Source organism: Hippopotamus amphibius, chromosome 4 (genome assembly GCF_030028045.1).
Source record: "Hippopotamus amphibius kiboko isolate mHipAmp2 chromosome 4, mHipAmp2.hap2, whole genome shotgun sequence".
NCBI classification, from domain to species: Eukaryota; Metazoa; Chordata; class Mammalia; order Artiodactyla; family Hippopotamidae; genus Hippopotamus; species Hippopotamus amphibius.
The window spans coordinates 91,879,566-91,896,218 of record NC_080189.1 but is presented as its reverse complement, the minus strand read 5'-3'; the positions used below and the strand labels follow the sequence as shown (position 1 = coordinate 91,896,218).

The 16,653-nt window shown below is 33.5% G+C and overlaps 1 protein-coding gene across 1 annotated transcript in view; it reads left to right on the top strand.

Moving 5' to 3' along the window:
* The first annotated feature begins 328 nt into the window (after positions 1-328).
* GNAT3 (G protein subunit alpha transducin 3) overlaps positions 329-16,653 on the top strand; it is a 45,732-nt gene continuing 29,407 nt past the window's right edge. The window contains exon 1 of the mRNA XM_057731783.1: positions 329-524. Coding sequence (XP_057587766.1) covers positions 407-524 — 118 coding nt within the window. The 5' untranslated portion in view covers positions 329-406. The remainder of the gene's footprint in view (positions 525-16,653) is intronic.

The following is a 16,653-nucleotide window of genomic DNA, read 5'->3' as shown; positions in this document are numbered from 1 at the left end:
TATAACTTTAAATCATGTAATAAAGATTGCCTATTAGTGAGAAACATTCTATTTGAACGGCTCACTTCTGTACATCTTTAGCGTACAGATTTTGACAACTTTCTACATTATTGTATGCTATTCTCTAAGGAAGATGAGGTTTGAATATGTGCCAGAAGTAACCAGTTAATTTGAAAGCAAAATGAATTTTCTCTTTAGCTGCCACAGGGTTGTATGGTTTTACCCTTTGATCAGGTGACAGCTCGAAAGCATCTCCTTAGTCAAAGCAGAGTCTTAGAAAATGAGGGAATGGCCTGTTGGGTACTTCAGCACAGCACTGCTCTTACATCCTATGTCCAAACAAGAGCTGTGCTCTACATTTCAAAAAGTTTGAGCAAATACACTGACAAGTACCTAACACTACAAGATGGGGAGTGGAATTAGTTCAGAGAGCAAGGAGTCAGCCAAAAGATCAAAAGAACTCGAGAAAAAGCTTCAGGAAGATGCTGAGCGAGATGCGAGAACTGTAAAGTTGCTGTTATTAGGTAATATCTTTTTTTTTTCTTTTGCCTTTAAAACCGTGATTTTTTTTTCTTTTGCTTTAGAACTCTGATGTTTTTCTGTGATGTATTTACTTTTCTCAAACTTTAATTTCAAGAGTATTACCATATGGAAGATTTATTATGAAAATGTGTTTGGAACTTGCCTTTATGTACGCTCTATAAATATTTACTTTTTGCTTAGCATTTCATTACTTGTCTCCTGTTAAGCAGAGAGACAAACATTCGTTAGATGACTCAATTTCTGTATGTCAATAATCTCTTATTAAAAATACTCATGAACATTTATTATTTTATTGTACCCTAGTCATTTCCTAAATATCAACTTTTTAATATAGAAAACAATCCTTTAATTACATGTTATAAAGATTTATGTCATTTTGTTTGAAAACATGTTGAGTTGTTTGATATCAACACTAAAGTGTTATTTACTTGTACTGTTAAAACCAATTAGTCTCAAGTTATTTAGAGAGTAATGATAAAGAACTTTAAATTTTACTAATAACATTATTCAGGCTTCTGAATACTGCCTGTAGTATTGTCTGTATAATTGAAAAATACTCCATTTAAATCCTTTTAGGATAAATATTCTTTCAGTTCAGGAGTTACGTCTCTTCTATCTTTTCTTCCCTCAAAATTCAGCACAATATTTTACCACAACTATAAATTTAATAAATGTTCAATGAATTGAGAGAATGAAAATAATCTATATGCTATACATTTTTTGAAACATAAAAACTGTAACATGTCATAGTCACTAGAAGATAAATATGTTTTTGAAATAAAATAAAGACCTATGAAAAGAATACAAAATAAGAGCTTTAATTTAATCATAGTTGTATGTTCCTTCTGCTCTTAGTTATACACAAAAGGACTTCATTTTATTTCAGAATTGTGAATCTTTCACACAACAAAGTTCTCCCGTGTGTGTGTGTGTGTGTGTGTGTGTGTGTGTGTCCGTGAGTCCCTTTACTGTTTCTAATTTGCTCCCAGTAGCAAAAGTATCTCAGAAACCAACTATAGGATTTCCAGCACTTTGCTCTTCCAAGGAAAGGAGATGTCTTCTCCCTTTGTTCAAGTCCTAAGGCCTCACACTTGTCCACAGCACTTGCAAGTAACCACCAAAGAGGTTGGTAAGTTGGAAACATGTAGGGGTCAGCCCTTATGAAACCAGCAAACACACCTTCCCTAACACTCCAGAATATGCTCTGAGACTTTGATCAAGAGTGAAAGTAATAAGTGGACATAGAGAAAACAAATAAAAAGTGAGAGGGAAAACCAAGCATTCCTGCAAATGTATTCTGTGTCCCTCTTGTACTAAGAACAATGGCACAGGAATAGTGATACAATACAATGAGAATCCCTATGTTTGAATAAAATTTCAACAAAAAAATAGACATTTTCAACACAGCAATTATTTTTAGATTAAAGTGGTGGGCTAGATACAGAGGAAAGGGTAACGTTTTATAAGAGATATCAAAAAATCTTAGTGCTACTATTAGAGCTTTTACTTTCCTAACAGTCACAATTGCATAAATTCATTCCCAGTGTTACCATGCAATATACTTGGATGGATTCATTTGGTTTCAACAACATGTCATTGAACTTCTCTGTCACATCTTATTGACACAAAATGAATCAAATTCTCTTTAGCTTTTCCCATTTCAGTGTCCAAACACTTAACTAAGTTTTCCCTTCTGGACTCTATATGAGTTCTATATTTAAGTTGTCAAAGTTCGAAACAACAAAGTCTTGTTTTGAATTGAAAGCAAATTCTCTAACCTATAACCTTTATATTCAATTTGGCCTCATTAAGATATCACAAAAGCATTCAGTGGAACTAAACAAAACCTACCCACCCTCAAGTCTCCTAATGAAATCTATGTAATTTCTCCCACCATTGAAACAATGATTCTCACTCAGTCTGATTTGAAACAAAAACAACTGTTTTTGAGTTTATCAATGAGTGTATGTCAGTGGGACTAACCAAGTAAGCCTTGGTAGTAATCAGTCCCTGAGTCTAGCTCTACTTTTACAAAAATTAGAAATCTGAGAAACATTTTCAACAGAATTCATTCTTTATGTTGATCCTTTTGTTATCTAAGAAATTTCTAGGTGTTTAAACACAACACACCTTTCCAAATTTAACATGTGCTGTAAAGTAAATGTACCATTTGGTATTACTGGACACAAGATTTCACTTAATCTGAAGGGGTATCTATATCAAAGTGCACTTTACAACTAAAGGATCACCTTGCAGACATTCCCTTTTATTGTAACTTTCAGACATTCAGTAAAATTATAGAATAGATGAGCAATCTGTTTCTTTAGCAAAAATCAGGCTTCTAGGAAACACTGGGGATAACATACATTCCTGGCTCATTTGATAACTGCTGTCAAGACAATAATGTCACATACTTTAAAAAAAAAAATGCCTGTAAAGGTGCCCCAGAAAGAGTGCATTTTAATAAGAAAAAAAATGCTAGTGAATAAGCTGTTCTCTTTTGCAGACTTCCTATGTTCATTTTTAAATCTTAATTTACAAATGTTTGATGAAATTTAAATTCTATTCAAAAGAAATACCTGTCATTTGATTGTGAAATCAATGTGGATCGTGTTTCTGTTTTTCCTATGTCTCTTTCCTTTGTATTTATTATTTCAAATTTCAGTTCAAATTGATTTATTTACCACATTACCTTTTTTCTTTTTTTTACTTTTACAAATTTCCATCACTCAAATTTCCTCTGAGATGTTAGATTCAGAGGTCCGAAGTATAGGGGAAATATTAGCTTTGTTTTTTAATTCATATTTGAAACCTTGCATCATTCACTCTACAATTTTCAGTTACGATACTGTAATGACCTTTTAGCCAGTGATTTCTAACACTGTCACGGACTGTTCATCACTGGTGTTCTATTCCTTTAGTTCTAAAACCATGTATTCTTTATTTTCCTATGTGCTACCTTATAAACATCACACTATCATATTTTAATGGTGCCATCTGAATTTTATTATTTTAAAATATTATTCTAGTTATCTGGCTCTTAGAAACATGAACCTGGATGGAGTCTAAAATTTTTTAATCCATTTTAAATATGCTTATATTTACTTACCAATCAACATGAAATTTTCCAAATTAGCACACTTATTCAACGAGTGGACGTTTTGGAAGATGTCCCTTTTTTAGTATGACAGTAAGAGAATTAGAATAATTCTGACATTATCTAAAAGCTTGTTACAAAAATAACTGGTAAAATAAAACTTGCAAAGCAGAATTAGCTAAATAGTTTTATCCATCTGGCAGAGTGGAGAGAATGCAATTTAAAATTCTGGTAGAGTAGAATGTGTTTTTAAGCCATTTGAGGTAAAAATTGATTTCTTAATATTTTCATCAAGTGTTATGCTTTTTTCACTTCTCTGAATGACCTCAGCTAGACACATAACCTCAGAGAAATGATGGGTGTCAAAGCATTTGGTGAATTGCTAAAAATCCAGAAAAACGTGGATTCTTACTGTATACCAGATTCCTAGATCTGAAATAAATTGAATGTCAATAAATGTATACATTTCTCCTCCTTTTATGTATATCAAGAGGAAAGAGGACACAAGGCTCATGTTATATCAAAATCCTTATTCGTATTCTGTTTGTATAAATAGGTCTTTATTTTTATTTTTAAAAAGTATTTCTATATATGAGTGGGAGAGGATGCAGGAAACTGGAGGTGTTCCTGAGTCACTGGCTAGAGTATAAATTCATCAAGTGTAAGAAGTTCTAATTTGAATTTCTATTGCACCAATAGAGTCGATGCCTGTCTGTGGTTGTGATCACATACTCAGATCCCCTGGAATAATTATGTTGCAATTAAAACTTGCAAAGCAGAATTAGCAGAATTAGCAAGAAATAAACTTCTTTTTGATCACTAGTGATAAGAACCTTGTGAACAACATGTAGGACTTATTCCTGAATAATTTTTCCAATTTTTTAACTTAAAGTCATTCTTTCCTTTCTGTAATATTAATACATTTTTATTTTAAAATATTTTCCAATATTTTATTTTGTTTCTAAAGATATCAATCTTGTGGGTGCGCGAATAATTTTAATAGGAATGTTTAAAATTGCTTTTCAGTAAAGTAGAGAGAAAACAGGCAGAAAAGTTCTACTTGGAGAGTTTCAAATCGTCTCCAAAGCAATGAACTACCTGCACCATAGCAATCTGAGAGTTCCAGAGGAAAAGCCAAATATTTACAGTTGTATTTATTTATAAAGAATGGCAGTTGGCAGCATCAAATAGGTTTCTACAATGTCCATTTTTTCTAATAGGCAAAAAGCACTTAGATGAATGTTTTACATACAGTTGGTTGGTTGTTTTAGATTAATTTATCTCAAATAATCAGGACCCATTAAACACAGACTCATAAGTCTCTCACATAAAAGATGCAAACCATTCATTAAGGCGTTCCGTATTTAGCCAAGTGATGGTATTTATTAATGAGATTGAATACCCTGTCTTGCTGAAAATAACTCTCGTTAACTATAATTTAACAGAACTTCTCTAGTTATATCACAGAACATTTTTATATTCATTTGTTTTATTCAAACCTGAATTGATTCAAGAGCAACCTGTACCTTTAAAAACATTCATATAAGCAACATGAACAGTTAACAAAAATTGTTTACCCCTCCATTGTCTTAGAAAGGAATGAGGGTAGTGAAACATTTGATGGTATAAAGACTCCATGATATATTTTACATAAAATAAATTATACTTAGTCCAGTTAAGATTTAGGTTCAAATTCAGGATCCATCTCCTTATTTAAATTTCCTCCAAATACATCAGCGTAGAATTTGCACCTAAGGAAGTAGGAGTCAAGGTGAAACTGAGGGTGAAACTCATTAAGATAGGAAAATATCCATTTTGTTTACTAGATTCCGATGCTAATAAAGTAGAACTCAAGAGTTTAATTCCTGCCTCTATTTTATATTCAAATAGATCAAATTTGCTATTTAGAATTCAAGATTTCTGGAAATTTCACCCTCTGACCAGCATTTGATTCTTTACTATCTCATATTTGCTCACACTTATTGAATTCGTTCTTTGATTTCAAAGCTTTCCCTTCAAAGTCAACCAATATACCTGTGTCCCTCCTAAAAATCTGAAATATTCTGTCCCCTTAATCGTCTACCTTAACTGGCATTCACAACCTTAAACCTGGATAATATCCCAAATTTCTCTATTTATTATTGTTTTAATACACTGTTTCTGACCAAGTTCCTCCAAAGTGGTGCTGCTTAATTTCTTATCTTTCCAGCCCTCTGTGCTGATCCTGGTCCCTGTGTAATTTCCTTCATTCCCAGTGTTGTAGAATAAAATGACATATCATTGTCAGTTTCCTGGCTGACAGTTTCCTGTTTTTAACTTTAGCTGGACTAATAATTGTTTTTACTCATTCCTACTTTTCTACTAAAATATTCCAAAAGGCAGCTATTTCAACATTTCCAACATCACTTTCACCTAGACTCTCCTCTCTTCCCACCTCACCCTAGATGACCAACCCTGTGTAAGATGGTCATCAACCATCATCTCCAAACTCACTAAACTTTTATTTATTTTCTACTCCAACTAGTTTTATGGGATTGGTGGTATTCCATTTTCATTTAAGGCTAACTTCAGCTTTTGTGCTATAAGTTCTATCCCCTTCTGTATCTTAAGATGTTTGCTCTACGAATAATTTTATCTCTCTGCCATTTTCAAAATTCTTCTCTGCTAGCTCCTTCCTCTTGGCATATAATGATATTTCTCTCCATTTGCCTAAAGCACTTTGACTCTTCTTTGGCTCCCTTTGAATTCACTCTATATAGTTATCTTTTAAAATGTGATCATACTGAAATGCTTCTCAAATTAGTCTATGGTCACTGCTTCTATTTCTATACGCTCTACATTCTCTTCAGTTAATTGCAATCTAACTTGTATATCCTCCTCTCTACTAAAAACTGATCTCTCACAGATCCCTGATAAGGTGCAGTTCACAAAACTGAGACCTCAATAACTGAATCTCTCTTTTTTTCTTAACTCCTGTAACATTGCAATACCTTCTCGTCTTTTATATCCCTTTACTCCTCACTTCATTGACGCTTGCTTCTTTTCTCTCCATTTGTAAGTGATTTCACTCACCAAAATTTGTCCTTGGGCCTTTACGTTTTTCAATCTGTACTTTCTCAGGGACCTCATATCAAGACTTAACTGTCACTTCTAGAAGAATGACTCTAACATCCTTTCTTTTGTCCAATTTCTTGACCCATATTTGCAAATTTCTGTTATTTATCAATAACCTGATTGTATTTTGGGAGACCTCAAAATTGTTTTCCAAGTTTATCTTGTCCATTCACCCTAAAACTTTATTTTTTTAATGAGGACCCCCATTATATTCTTTCCCATTAGATCAACTCGGTATTTCAATCCTCTTTAGCTCTTTTCTTCATAATCATTCTCTATCATAATCATTCTCTATCATTGTCCAAAGGTCAGTCTTGTTACCAAGTTTAGTTTTAGCTCTATCTCTGATAGAATGGATCTCACATTTCTTTTTACCACCACTTCTGTTATTCTTTTCAATCTACAAGGAAACCCTATGAAATAGTATTTTCATTATGTAGAGAAGAAAATGAGAGCTTACTAAGGTAATTCAGTTTCTAAGATCACAAATTAGTTTACAGGAGAACAAAGGCTTTTATTTGTCTCTTTGTCAGTTGTAAATTAGTATCTGCATTGTAAGTTCTATGAAAACAGAGAACACGTCTGCTTTTGCTCTTCTTGAATTCCTACAGCTTAGCACAGGAAAGCACGCATGTATAATAGGTGGAAGAATGACAGAGTTGGAGCCTAAAATATTTCTGTAGGTTGGTCATGGTGACTGAAGCATAGACATACGTTTGGAAATAGAGCTGGAAAAGAGCCATTTATGTCATCTCATGAGTTTGTTTTTTAAGTCAATGAAGATTTTGATAGATTTTAGTAATGTAAATGAGAATAACGATACTTGGATTTTTTTTGTCAAAGACCATCCTGGCTATGCTATGAGACAAAGATTTTATGAAGGTGGTTGAGGTAGGTAGGCCAATCAGGAAATTGTCACTACTATGCAAACACTTGATGAGACTGTAAATTAAGTCAGAAATTACAAGTCTAGAAGTGAGATTTGAGGGACATTAGGAGACAAAAATCAATAGAACTTGGTGACTTGCCTGCCTTAAATGACAGGAATGATTAAGGGCAGAATTGGAAACAGTGATTGCTTCATTCATCAGCATGTGAAATATAGGACACAGTTTAGTTTGGGGAGGAAATGAAAGGAGTAATAATTTGAGACGTTCATGTTTGTAGATCAATCAAGTGGAGATATCTATTAAATAGATGAATATATGGGTCTGGAGATCAAGAGGGATAACTCGAGTGAGAGCTGTAAGTCTGATTTAGTCAATCCTCTGTTATCCCTTTCCCAGATATACCGTGGGTAAAGGCTAACCATACAATTAACCAAGGCCTTTTTTTGAAGCATTAATTTATGCAAAGTGTATGTGCATAACCATGCCCACAATTAAGGAATGTTTAGATAAATTCTATCAATCCATCTTTCTATCTATCATATATGTTTCTACCTAAAGCAGGCCTATGTGGGAAAAATCACATAAGTCTATATGTCAGGGGTTCTTTTTTCCCTTTTTTAGCCTAGGAAGTATAGTAAAAAGATAAGAAAGATGACCTATCTGTTAAAATACTTCAAAATCTAAGAAGGCTTATATAAAAAATGTTTTAACTATAGTATTATCAGATATTTTTATGACAAGTATAAAATTGAAAGTATTTAAATAAAATTTCATTGGAAAAAAGAGTACATAGCCACAACATTCTTTCTCACAAATGAAATATGCTTGTTTGGCTGATGACATATTTTACAGTTTCATAATGCTTACCATTACTATATCACAGAAATAGGTACTTGGACATACTAACAGTAATAAAAATATATCTGACACCATATGACTACTCATGTGATTCACTGGAAAAACACAATATTTCTTATATCACATTTATGCCAAAATATTTACATTGGATCTAACCATCAAATACAGAATATTGGACATCATATAATAAATTGTTCTAGACTTTAGAAAAATGACAATGTCATGAGAAGAAAATAACAATAACAATATAACAAGGGAAATGTTCTAAATTAAGAGTTTAAATAGTATAATATTCAAAGGAAATGTGTAAGCCTTGGTTGGATCTTGGAGAAAAGAAATATAAAAGGCATGAAAAACATATTTTGGAACAATCAGATAAATTTGAATATGGAGTATATATTAGGTAACATTTTGGATTTGTACATCTTAATCATAAAAATAGTATTCTGGTTTTCTGGGAAAATGGCCTATTCTTAGAAGATGCATTCTTAAGTATTATGGGTGAAGTTGTCTGATTGCTTTCAAGAGGTTCAACAAAACAAAGCATAAATATAAATATACACACACACATGTGTTGTGTAAATTTACATATATATGAAAAAAGACAAATGACAAAGTGTTAATAACTGGTAAGGTAAAGGGCATAAAAGGTATAAAATATAGGTTTCTAATGTATTATTTTCTCAAACTTCCATTGGTCTATGAGATTATTAAAATTAAAAGTCTGGGAAAAATAAGTTCACATTGGGATATTTTTTTCTGGCAAAAGAAAATATACAAGTATAGCTGCAAATTCATCTACTTTACAAATATCTCATGAGCAGATCACTTTAAAAATCACATAAACTTTTTAATTAAATTCTTCTCAGTGCATTATTTGATAGTCTTGACAACAAAATTTGACAAAGACAGGCCAATCTCCTTCACAAACACAGATCCGAAAACCAAACCAAAATATTAGCAAACCAATTCAAACAATATATAAAATGTAGTTAAAAAAGAAAAAAGCCAGAGGTGGGAAGGGCATTATCTCAAGAATGCCTTGTTGAAATATTATTAGAAGAGCAACATTATTCACATTATCAAATGAAAGGAGAAAGATCATCATGATTATGACAGGAGATGCACAGACAGACAGACAGACAGACTTACACACTAAATTTCTTTTATCCATTCTGGATAAACACTTATCACACTAGGAATAGAAGGCAATTCCTTTAACAAGATAAACAGTATGTACAAAAACCTGCAGTAATTGTCATATTTAATGGGGAACATTTAGCATCATTAACTAGAGATAGTGAACAAGGACTTATGATGATGAATGGGCCTGATAGTTTCCTGCCCCTGACCTTCTCCTTTTCAATGCTCTTAGCAGGGATTTGGGTGAAAGTAGATAAGGCAATATTTCACACTTGAGTAAGATTCAGAATTTGGAAGGACATAGTGACAGGTAAAGTCAGTATTCCAAGTGATCTCAACTAGCAGAAATGCTTGGCCAAATGAGCAAAATGGAATTTAACAGGTATCTTTAATTGAGGTTCAAAATCAACTACACACAAGTTGTATACATATGCAGTATGTGGGAGAATCTGTTTGCTAAGAGGTAATGTGAAAAAAAGTAGAAACAAATTAACTGCTGCAAGCTCAATATAGGTAAACAAAAAAATGCAATAAAGCTGGGGAAAAAAAAGAGGACAGAAAGAGCCAAACTAATCATGGTCTCTATTAAGAAAAATGTCCTATCCAGAAATAAGTACCAGGATTGAGGCAGACCTATGTTGCACCCCCATCTTACTACATCAAAATATCAGCACTCTCAATAAAATCACCTAGTATCTATAGCACCATTTTCAGTAGGACAGCACTTCAGAAGGCCATTGGCATTTGCATGGAATGTGGTTCAGAGGGTATGGAATCTAAAAATCATGTTTCACAAGAAGGGATTAAAGGAGTGGACCATGTTATACTTGAAACGCCTCTTAGAAAAGAGGTCGAGCATGATTCAGATAATAGAGAATGTCGAGAGCTCACTGTAAGGTAGAGTATGTACCAGGTATTTTGGATCTTTATGTTACTCTATCCAAACCCTAAGAGGTAGGTATTAATAAGTCAATTTTATAAAACAGGAAACTCTCAGAGATTAACCTTGATGAAGACACCCAAAGTCAGCACTGAGTACGAGCTCACTTTTATTTAATTCCAAAGCATTAGTTTGCTTATTACTTTTTTCTACCCTCTGCCTAGCCTATTTGAAGGGTTGTGATGTGGAAGAGGCAGATAAGTTGGTTGTTTCTCAATAAGAAAAAGGAATAGGGAGTGGCATAAAATTAAGCTGCTTCAAAAAGGGCTACCCTAAAAATCTTTGACGCCAACAGTCTACCAACAGATGACAAGCAGACACGGCATACCCATATGCCTAGGAAAGTTCATTTCTTCCATATTAATTTAAAATAAGTGATTTTAAAATAATTTATGTCGACGTCATTTTGATATGGACATCATCAGCGCATGCTTAAAAAGAAAGCAACATTATAGGATTAATATGGGAGTCAGGAGACTAAATTTCTTTGTTTTAAGGTAGTTCTGGGACTTTGGATCATAATCTCTACTAGACTCATTTTTCACATGCATAGAAGGAAGATATGTGCATAGGTGGCTGATTTCTAAGGCTTCATTCTCCTGCACAATTATGTGATTTTAAGACTACCTACAGAAAAGCTTCTGTGTAACTATATGTCAGAGTTTATTTTCACTTTGCCTGTTTTAACAAGTTGTATGAAATGAGTGGGCAGGCCTTGAGTGTGTTCAGGTGAAATTCAGTTACATATGTAAATATCATGTAGTTTTAAAAACTTTTTGGTGTTTGCAAATAAAAATGTGGAATAAAATCTCTGTACTTAACACTCATAAATTATCTTATTCTTAATAAAGTATGAATTAAGTATAAATTTAAATATTTAGTTATTTGAAACACTTTCTACTTCAAAGAAATAAATGCATATCTTGTTAAAATTCCCTTGGTACCCTTGACCCAGATAATATTAATGATGACCACAAAAGGGAAGGAAGAGATTATTTCAGGATGCTCTTGGCCCATGTAAACATGCTATTCTGATGTCTATATTTGGCTAACATGATCTCACCTAACAAGAACGGAATGATTACTGTGAACAAAGACCTAGAAATATTGTGAGAATGGGACTCAGTAATTTATTCCTGAAATAACTTTGCAGTGGGGTTCTAAATAATGTGAGATTTTGGACAGACTGGCTTTTCTTCAGGAATTTTCCTGTTAATGCTGTAGTTGCCTATACTGGACCTTCATAGAGAAGCCTGAAGTCACCACATAGAGCAAGAAACTTTTTTAAAGTTTTCCAAAAGAAAATATTCATGTTTCATACAGAGTTTCACTGAAGTATTCTGCTTATCTGACACCCATCATGAATGATGAGTTGTCAACAATCTTTGTATAATAACACACCCACTTGTGTCAGAAATAATTATGGAAACTTGCTAGGTCTTAGTGTCACCAGCATGATTACCAATTGGTCATATTTATGAAGTATAAAAGACCATTTTAAATGTATATTAACTCTCACATAGTCTAAACACTTTTTTCCAAAATTAATAAAATTTTTACTAGTCAGTAATGCAGGGTGAATATATTGAAATTTGGTTGTGTTTTTATTATTTAAAAAATTTTATGTGTCCAATAGTGGTTCTTAATTGATACTGTATTTGTCCATGATACACATGCTGGTACAATTCTGGAAAATTCTTTACACATTTTTTGCATTATTCTCATGGTAGGTAATTGAAATTAAATGAAAATTATCTAAATTATTTTCATTTCATTGTAGAAATCAGATATTATAGCATTATGTAAGGAAATGTAATTGATAGTCAGAAACAAGACATTTTTTCCTCAGTGTCACATTTTCTCCAAAGCTTTTTCCCCCAGTATTTCAAATTTGGCTGAAGAAAATGCATTAAATACACTTGAATGGACAAGTACTGGAGTTCCTATTGGGTCAATTGGTTTTCCTCCCACATCCCCATAACTGCAATTTTCCATTTGGCAAAATTGAAAACATATATTTAAGAGAAGTAAGATATTCTACAAATCTTTCAGTTGTGTAGGATGATACTACAATTTCTAATGTCTACTTCTACTGTTGGAGTTAAGAAACTACCAAGAACAGTTTTATAATCTTATTGGACAACTTTTCTTTCAAAGTGATGCACAGCCTGGAGCAAAATAGTGAATTATATAAAGCCAGCAAACCAAGAAACTGTGCAAACCTCATTGATTTACTCTTGCCATTCTCACAAACAACGCTCAGCCATGCAAAATAATATAGCTGGTTGTTTTCTGAAAACAAGTGAGGTGGTATTTTAACGTGATTTTCATTTTAGTCTCAAATATTTCATTCTTGGACATGGAAGCCTCTATTACATAAAATGGTTATGCGCAATCTGTGAGTTCATGTTTGATTACATTAAAAGTCTATGAAGGGTTTCCCTGGTAGCACAGTGGTTAAGAATCTGCCTGCCAATGCAAGGGACACGGGTCTGATCCCTGGTCCAGGAAGATCCCACATGCCGCAGAGCAACTAAGCCCAGTGCACCGCAACTACTGAGCCTGCGATCTAGAGCCCATGAACCACAACTAATGAGCCCATGCGCCTCAACTACTAAAGCCCACATGCCGCAACTACTGAAGCCCACTGGCCTAGAGCCCGTACTCCACAACAAGAGAAGCCACTGCAATGAGAAGCCCCCGCTTGCTGCAACTAGAGAAAGCCCACACACAGCAACGAAGACCCAATGCAGCCAATAAATAAAAATAAATTATTTTTTTTTAAAAAGTCTATGAAGAAAGATTAGCAAATTGCTGACTAATCAACTTTATTGTTGAATTTCACATTGTGTGGTGTGGACCACACTAGCATAAAACCATAAAGCAAAGTATGCTAGAGGTTTACCCGAAAGGAGGAATCTATAAATCACCACCAGCAATAAAATCTTATTTGCCATAGATTCACCACTCTGATTTCCTCAATATCCTATAAGGTGGGCAGCTCTTTCAGATAACTGCAGAAACTAGATATTTTTTAATTTGCCTAAGATAAAACAAATTTGCTGTGAAGTAGAATTAAATTGAGGTGTAGCTGTATCCGTTCATCACAGCTTAAGAAAACACTGAGTCAGGTAGAAATGATTCAATATGAAGAAACTGATATAAAACACAGAGTACAAAATTTTACTTTTCAAGTATGAGTTTAAAGAATGCATTTGTTTCATTGAGATTCTACTATTAGGCACTGTTCTAGGTGCTTCAGATACATAAGTGAACAAAACAGACTAATTCCCCTGCCCTTGTGGAATTTACCTTGCAGTGTTGGAAGACAGACAGGAAAAGTTAAAAACAGCATGTGAATAATGTGTAACTTTGTAGAATGAGATAAGTGCTCGGAAAAAAGTAGGGTAGGGAAAGGAGGATAGTGGATGACAGTGGAGTTAAAAATTTAAATAGGTAGTCAGTCAGGGTCCTCTGATTCAATATGGATATTCATATAATTTGAATAAAATTCTGAGATTCAGGGTTACCAGAAGTCTATTACTTTTACTTGCATAAAATCTTACTAATTTTGGTAAAACAAGGCAGTTGATTGTCTGGTAAGGGATATGTTTATGTCTATTAATTAGTTTTCCTGAATTTGAGTTTTTCCTGGAAATTTTTTTAATTGCCTTAGTTGTGCTGCTTTGAAATTTGTCCAAAATTAACAAGCACACAGACTTTGAAGATGTCCTGTGAAATATATATTTCATAATAATATATCATGGCCTTTTATTCTCTTAAGGAGACAAAAATTAGTACAAGACTAAAAATGTACTCATTGGCATTTTAGATCAGGCTCTTGGTCAATATCATATTTCACTATCACATTTTTATTGATAAATGTTAATTATAACCTGAGGATACATTTTAAAAGATATGATTTCATATCAATTATAAAACACTGAGTTTTTCTCAATGCTTTAGAGTTTAGTGATTGTATATAAAAATTTTATGAACAAATTTGCATCATCAGGTTTTACCAACTCTTGGTGTCTCCTTGCTTTTCTCCCATCTGTAAAACCAGAACTTCCAAACTTCAAGAAGTTGCCTGACATCACTAAAAAGTCTACAAAGAACAAATGCTGAAGAGGGTGTGGAGAAAAGGGAACCCTCCTACACTGTTGGTGGGAATGGAAGTTGGTGCAGACACTGTAGACAACACTACGGAAGTTCCTCAGAAAACTAAAAATACGAGGGTGAGTCAAAAATTATCCACACTCTGGCTATAGTTTTAACAGAAGTTTTAATATAACCGGAGTGTGGATAATTTTTGACTCACCTTCATAAAATTAGTATATGATCCAGCAATCCTACTCCTGGGCATATATCCAGACAAAACTATAATTCAAAAAGATACATGCACCCCTGTGTTCATAGCAGCACTAGTCACAATAGCCAAGACATGGAAACAACTTAAATGTCCATAGACAAATGAATAGATCAAGAAGATATGGTATATATATACAATGGAATACTACTCAGCCATAAAGAAGAATAAAATATGCCATTTGCAGCAACATGGATGGCCCTAGAGATTATCATACTAAGTGAAGTCGGAAAGAGAAAGACAAATACCATATGATATCACTTATAAGTGGAACCTATAATATGACACAAATGAACCTACCTATGAAGCAGAAACAGATCAGGGACATAGAGAATAGACTGGTGGTTGTCAAGGGGAAGGGAGGTGGGAGAAGGATGGAGTGGAAGTTTGGAATTAGCAGATGCAAACTGGTATATATAGAATGGATAAACAACAAGGTCCTAGTGTATATAGCACAGGGAAATATATTCAATATCTTGTGAGAAACCATAATGGAAAAGAATATGAAAAAGAATGTGTGTGTGTGTGTGTGTATATATATATATATATATATATATATAACTAAGTCACTTTGCTATACAGCAATTATTAACACATTCTAAATCAACTATACTTCAATTTTAAAAAAAGTTGCCTGAATTTGCTCCTTCCCCACCCCCACCCTTTGCATGTTTAGGACCCACAGATAAGTTAAACAAATAAAAAGTTTGTTTTTATAGTTTATCCATACCCTATATATTAGTAATCTTAATCAAATTCTCTCATCATTTTCAATCTCAAGAGTTACACTCCTTTTTAGTCTCGTTTCATACAGCAGCCATTTTTATTCTATTAATTATTTTGAACATCCTTATATGAATTCTCCCAAGTCCCATTGCATTTATCCTTACACATGACTGCAAATTAATTTTGGTTTGTTGTCATTTAAGAGTCAATGTTCTTTTTCCACATGGACATTCAGTTGTTCCCACATCCTTTGCTTAATACATGTAGGGTATCTTTAGATTGCTCTGTTTTACAAAACACTGCAACGTTTCTTATGCCCTTGGTTCTCAAACAACCTCACTTTGCTTTATTTTGTGTTGTAGTTTGCAAACAATTTCATGCATATTTTGTCATTATAGTCTCCTAATAATCTTGAGGTAAGTATTCCCAGTTTATAGATGAGGAAACTAAGACGGTAAAGGATTTACTGAAGATATCTCTCTCTCTCTCACGCACACATTCACTCACTCACACACACACACACACACACACACACACACACACACACGAGCACACATACAGACACATACAGGCACAGACCCAAATCCTCAAATCTAGGTACTTCACAGTTTTCAGTTCCCAAATAAATACTCCTTACAGGTAAAGGAGACTCAAGAAATGTGCTCAGAAGGCCTTGAGGCGTAGCCTGAAACAATCACTGATTTCTTCATTAAAGGCTCATGTTTTAAATTTTTAAAATCATGTGAATTTTGTATCCTTCTACATGTTTGCCAACCATACCAAAATAGAGTTGTACATATTGCATAACATCAACTAAATAGATGTCCCAGATAAACGCAACTGGTTCTCTATGGTATTACCACCAACCCCTGCCCCTCCCCCAGGAATGTGTAATCCATTTTGAGACATTCCTGTATCGTTGTTATGCCATAGGCTCTTTAGGTTTGCTTAGTATTATTGACAACTTTCTTAC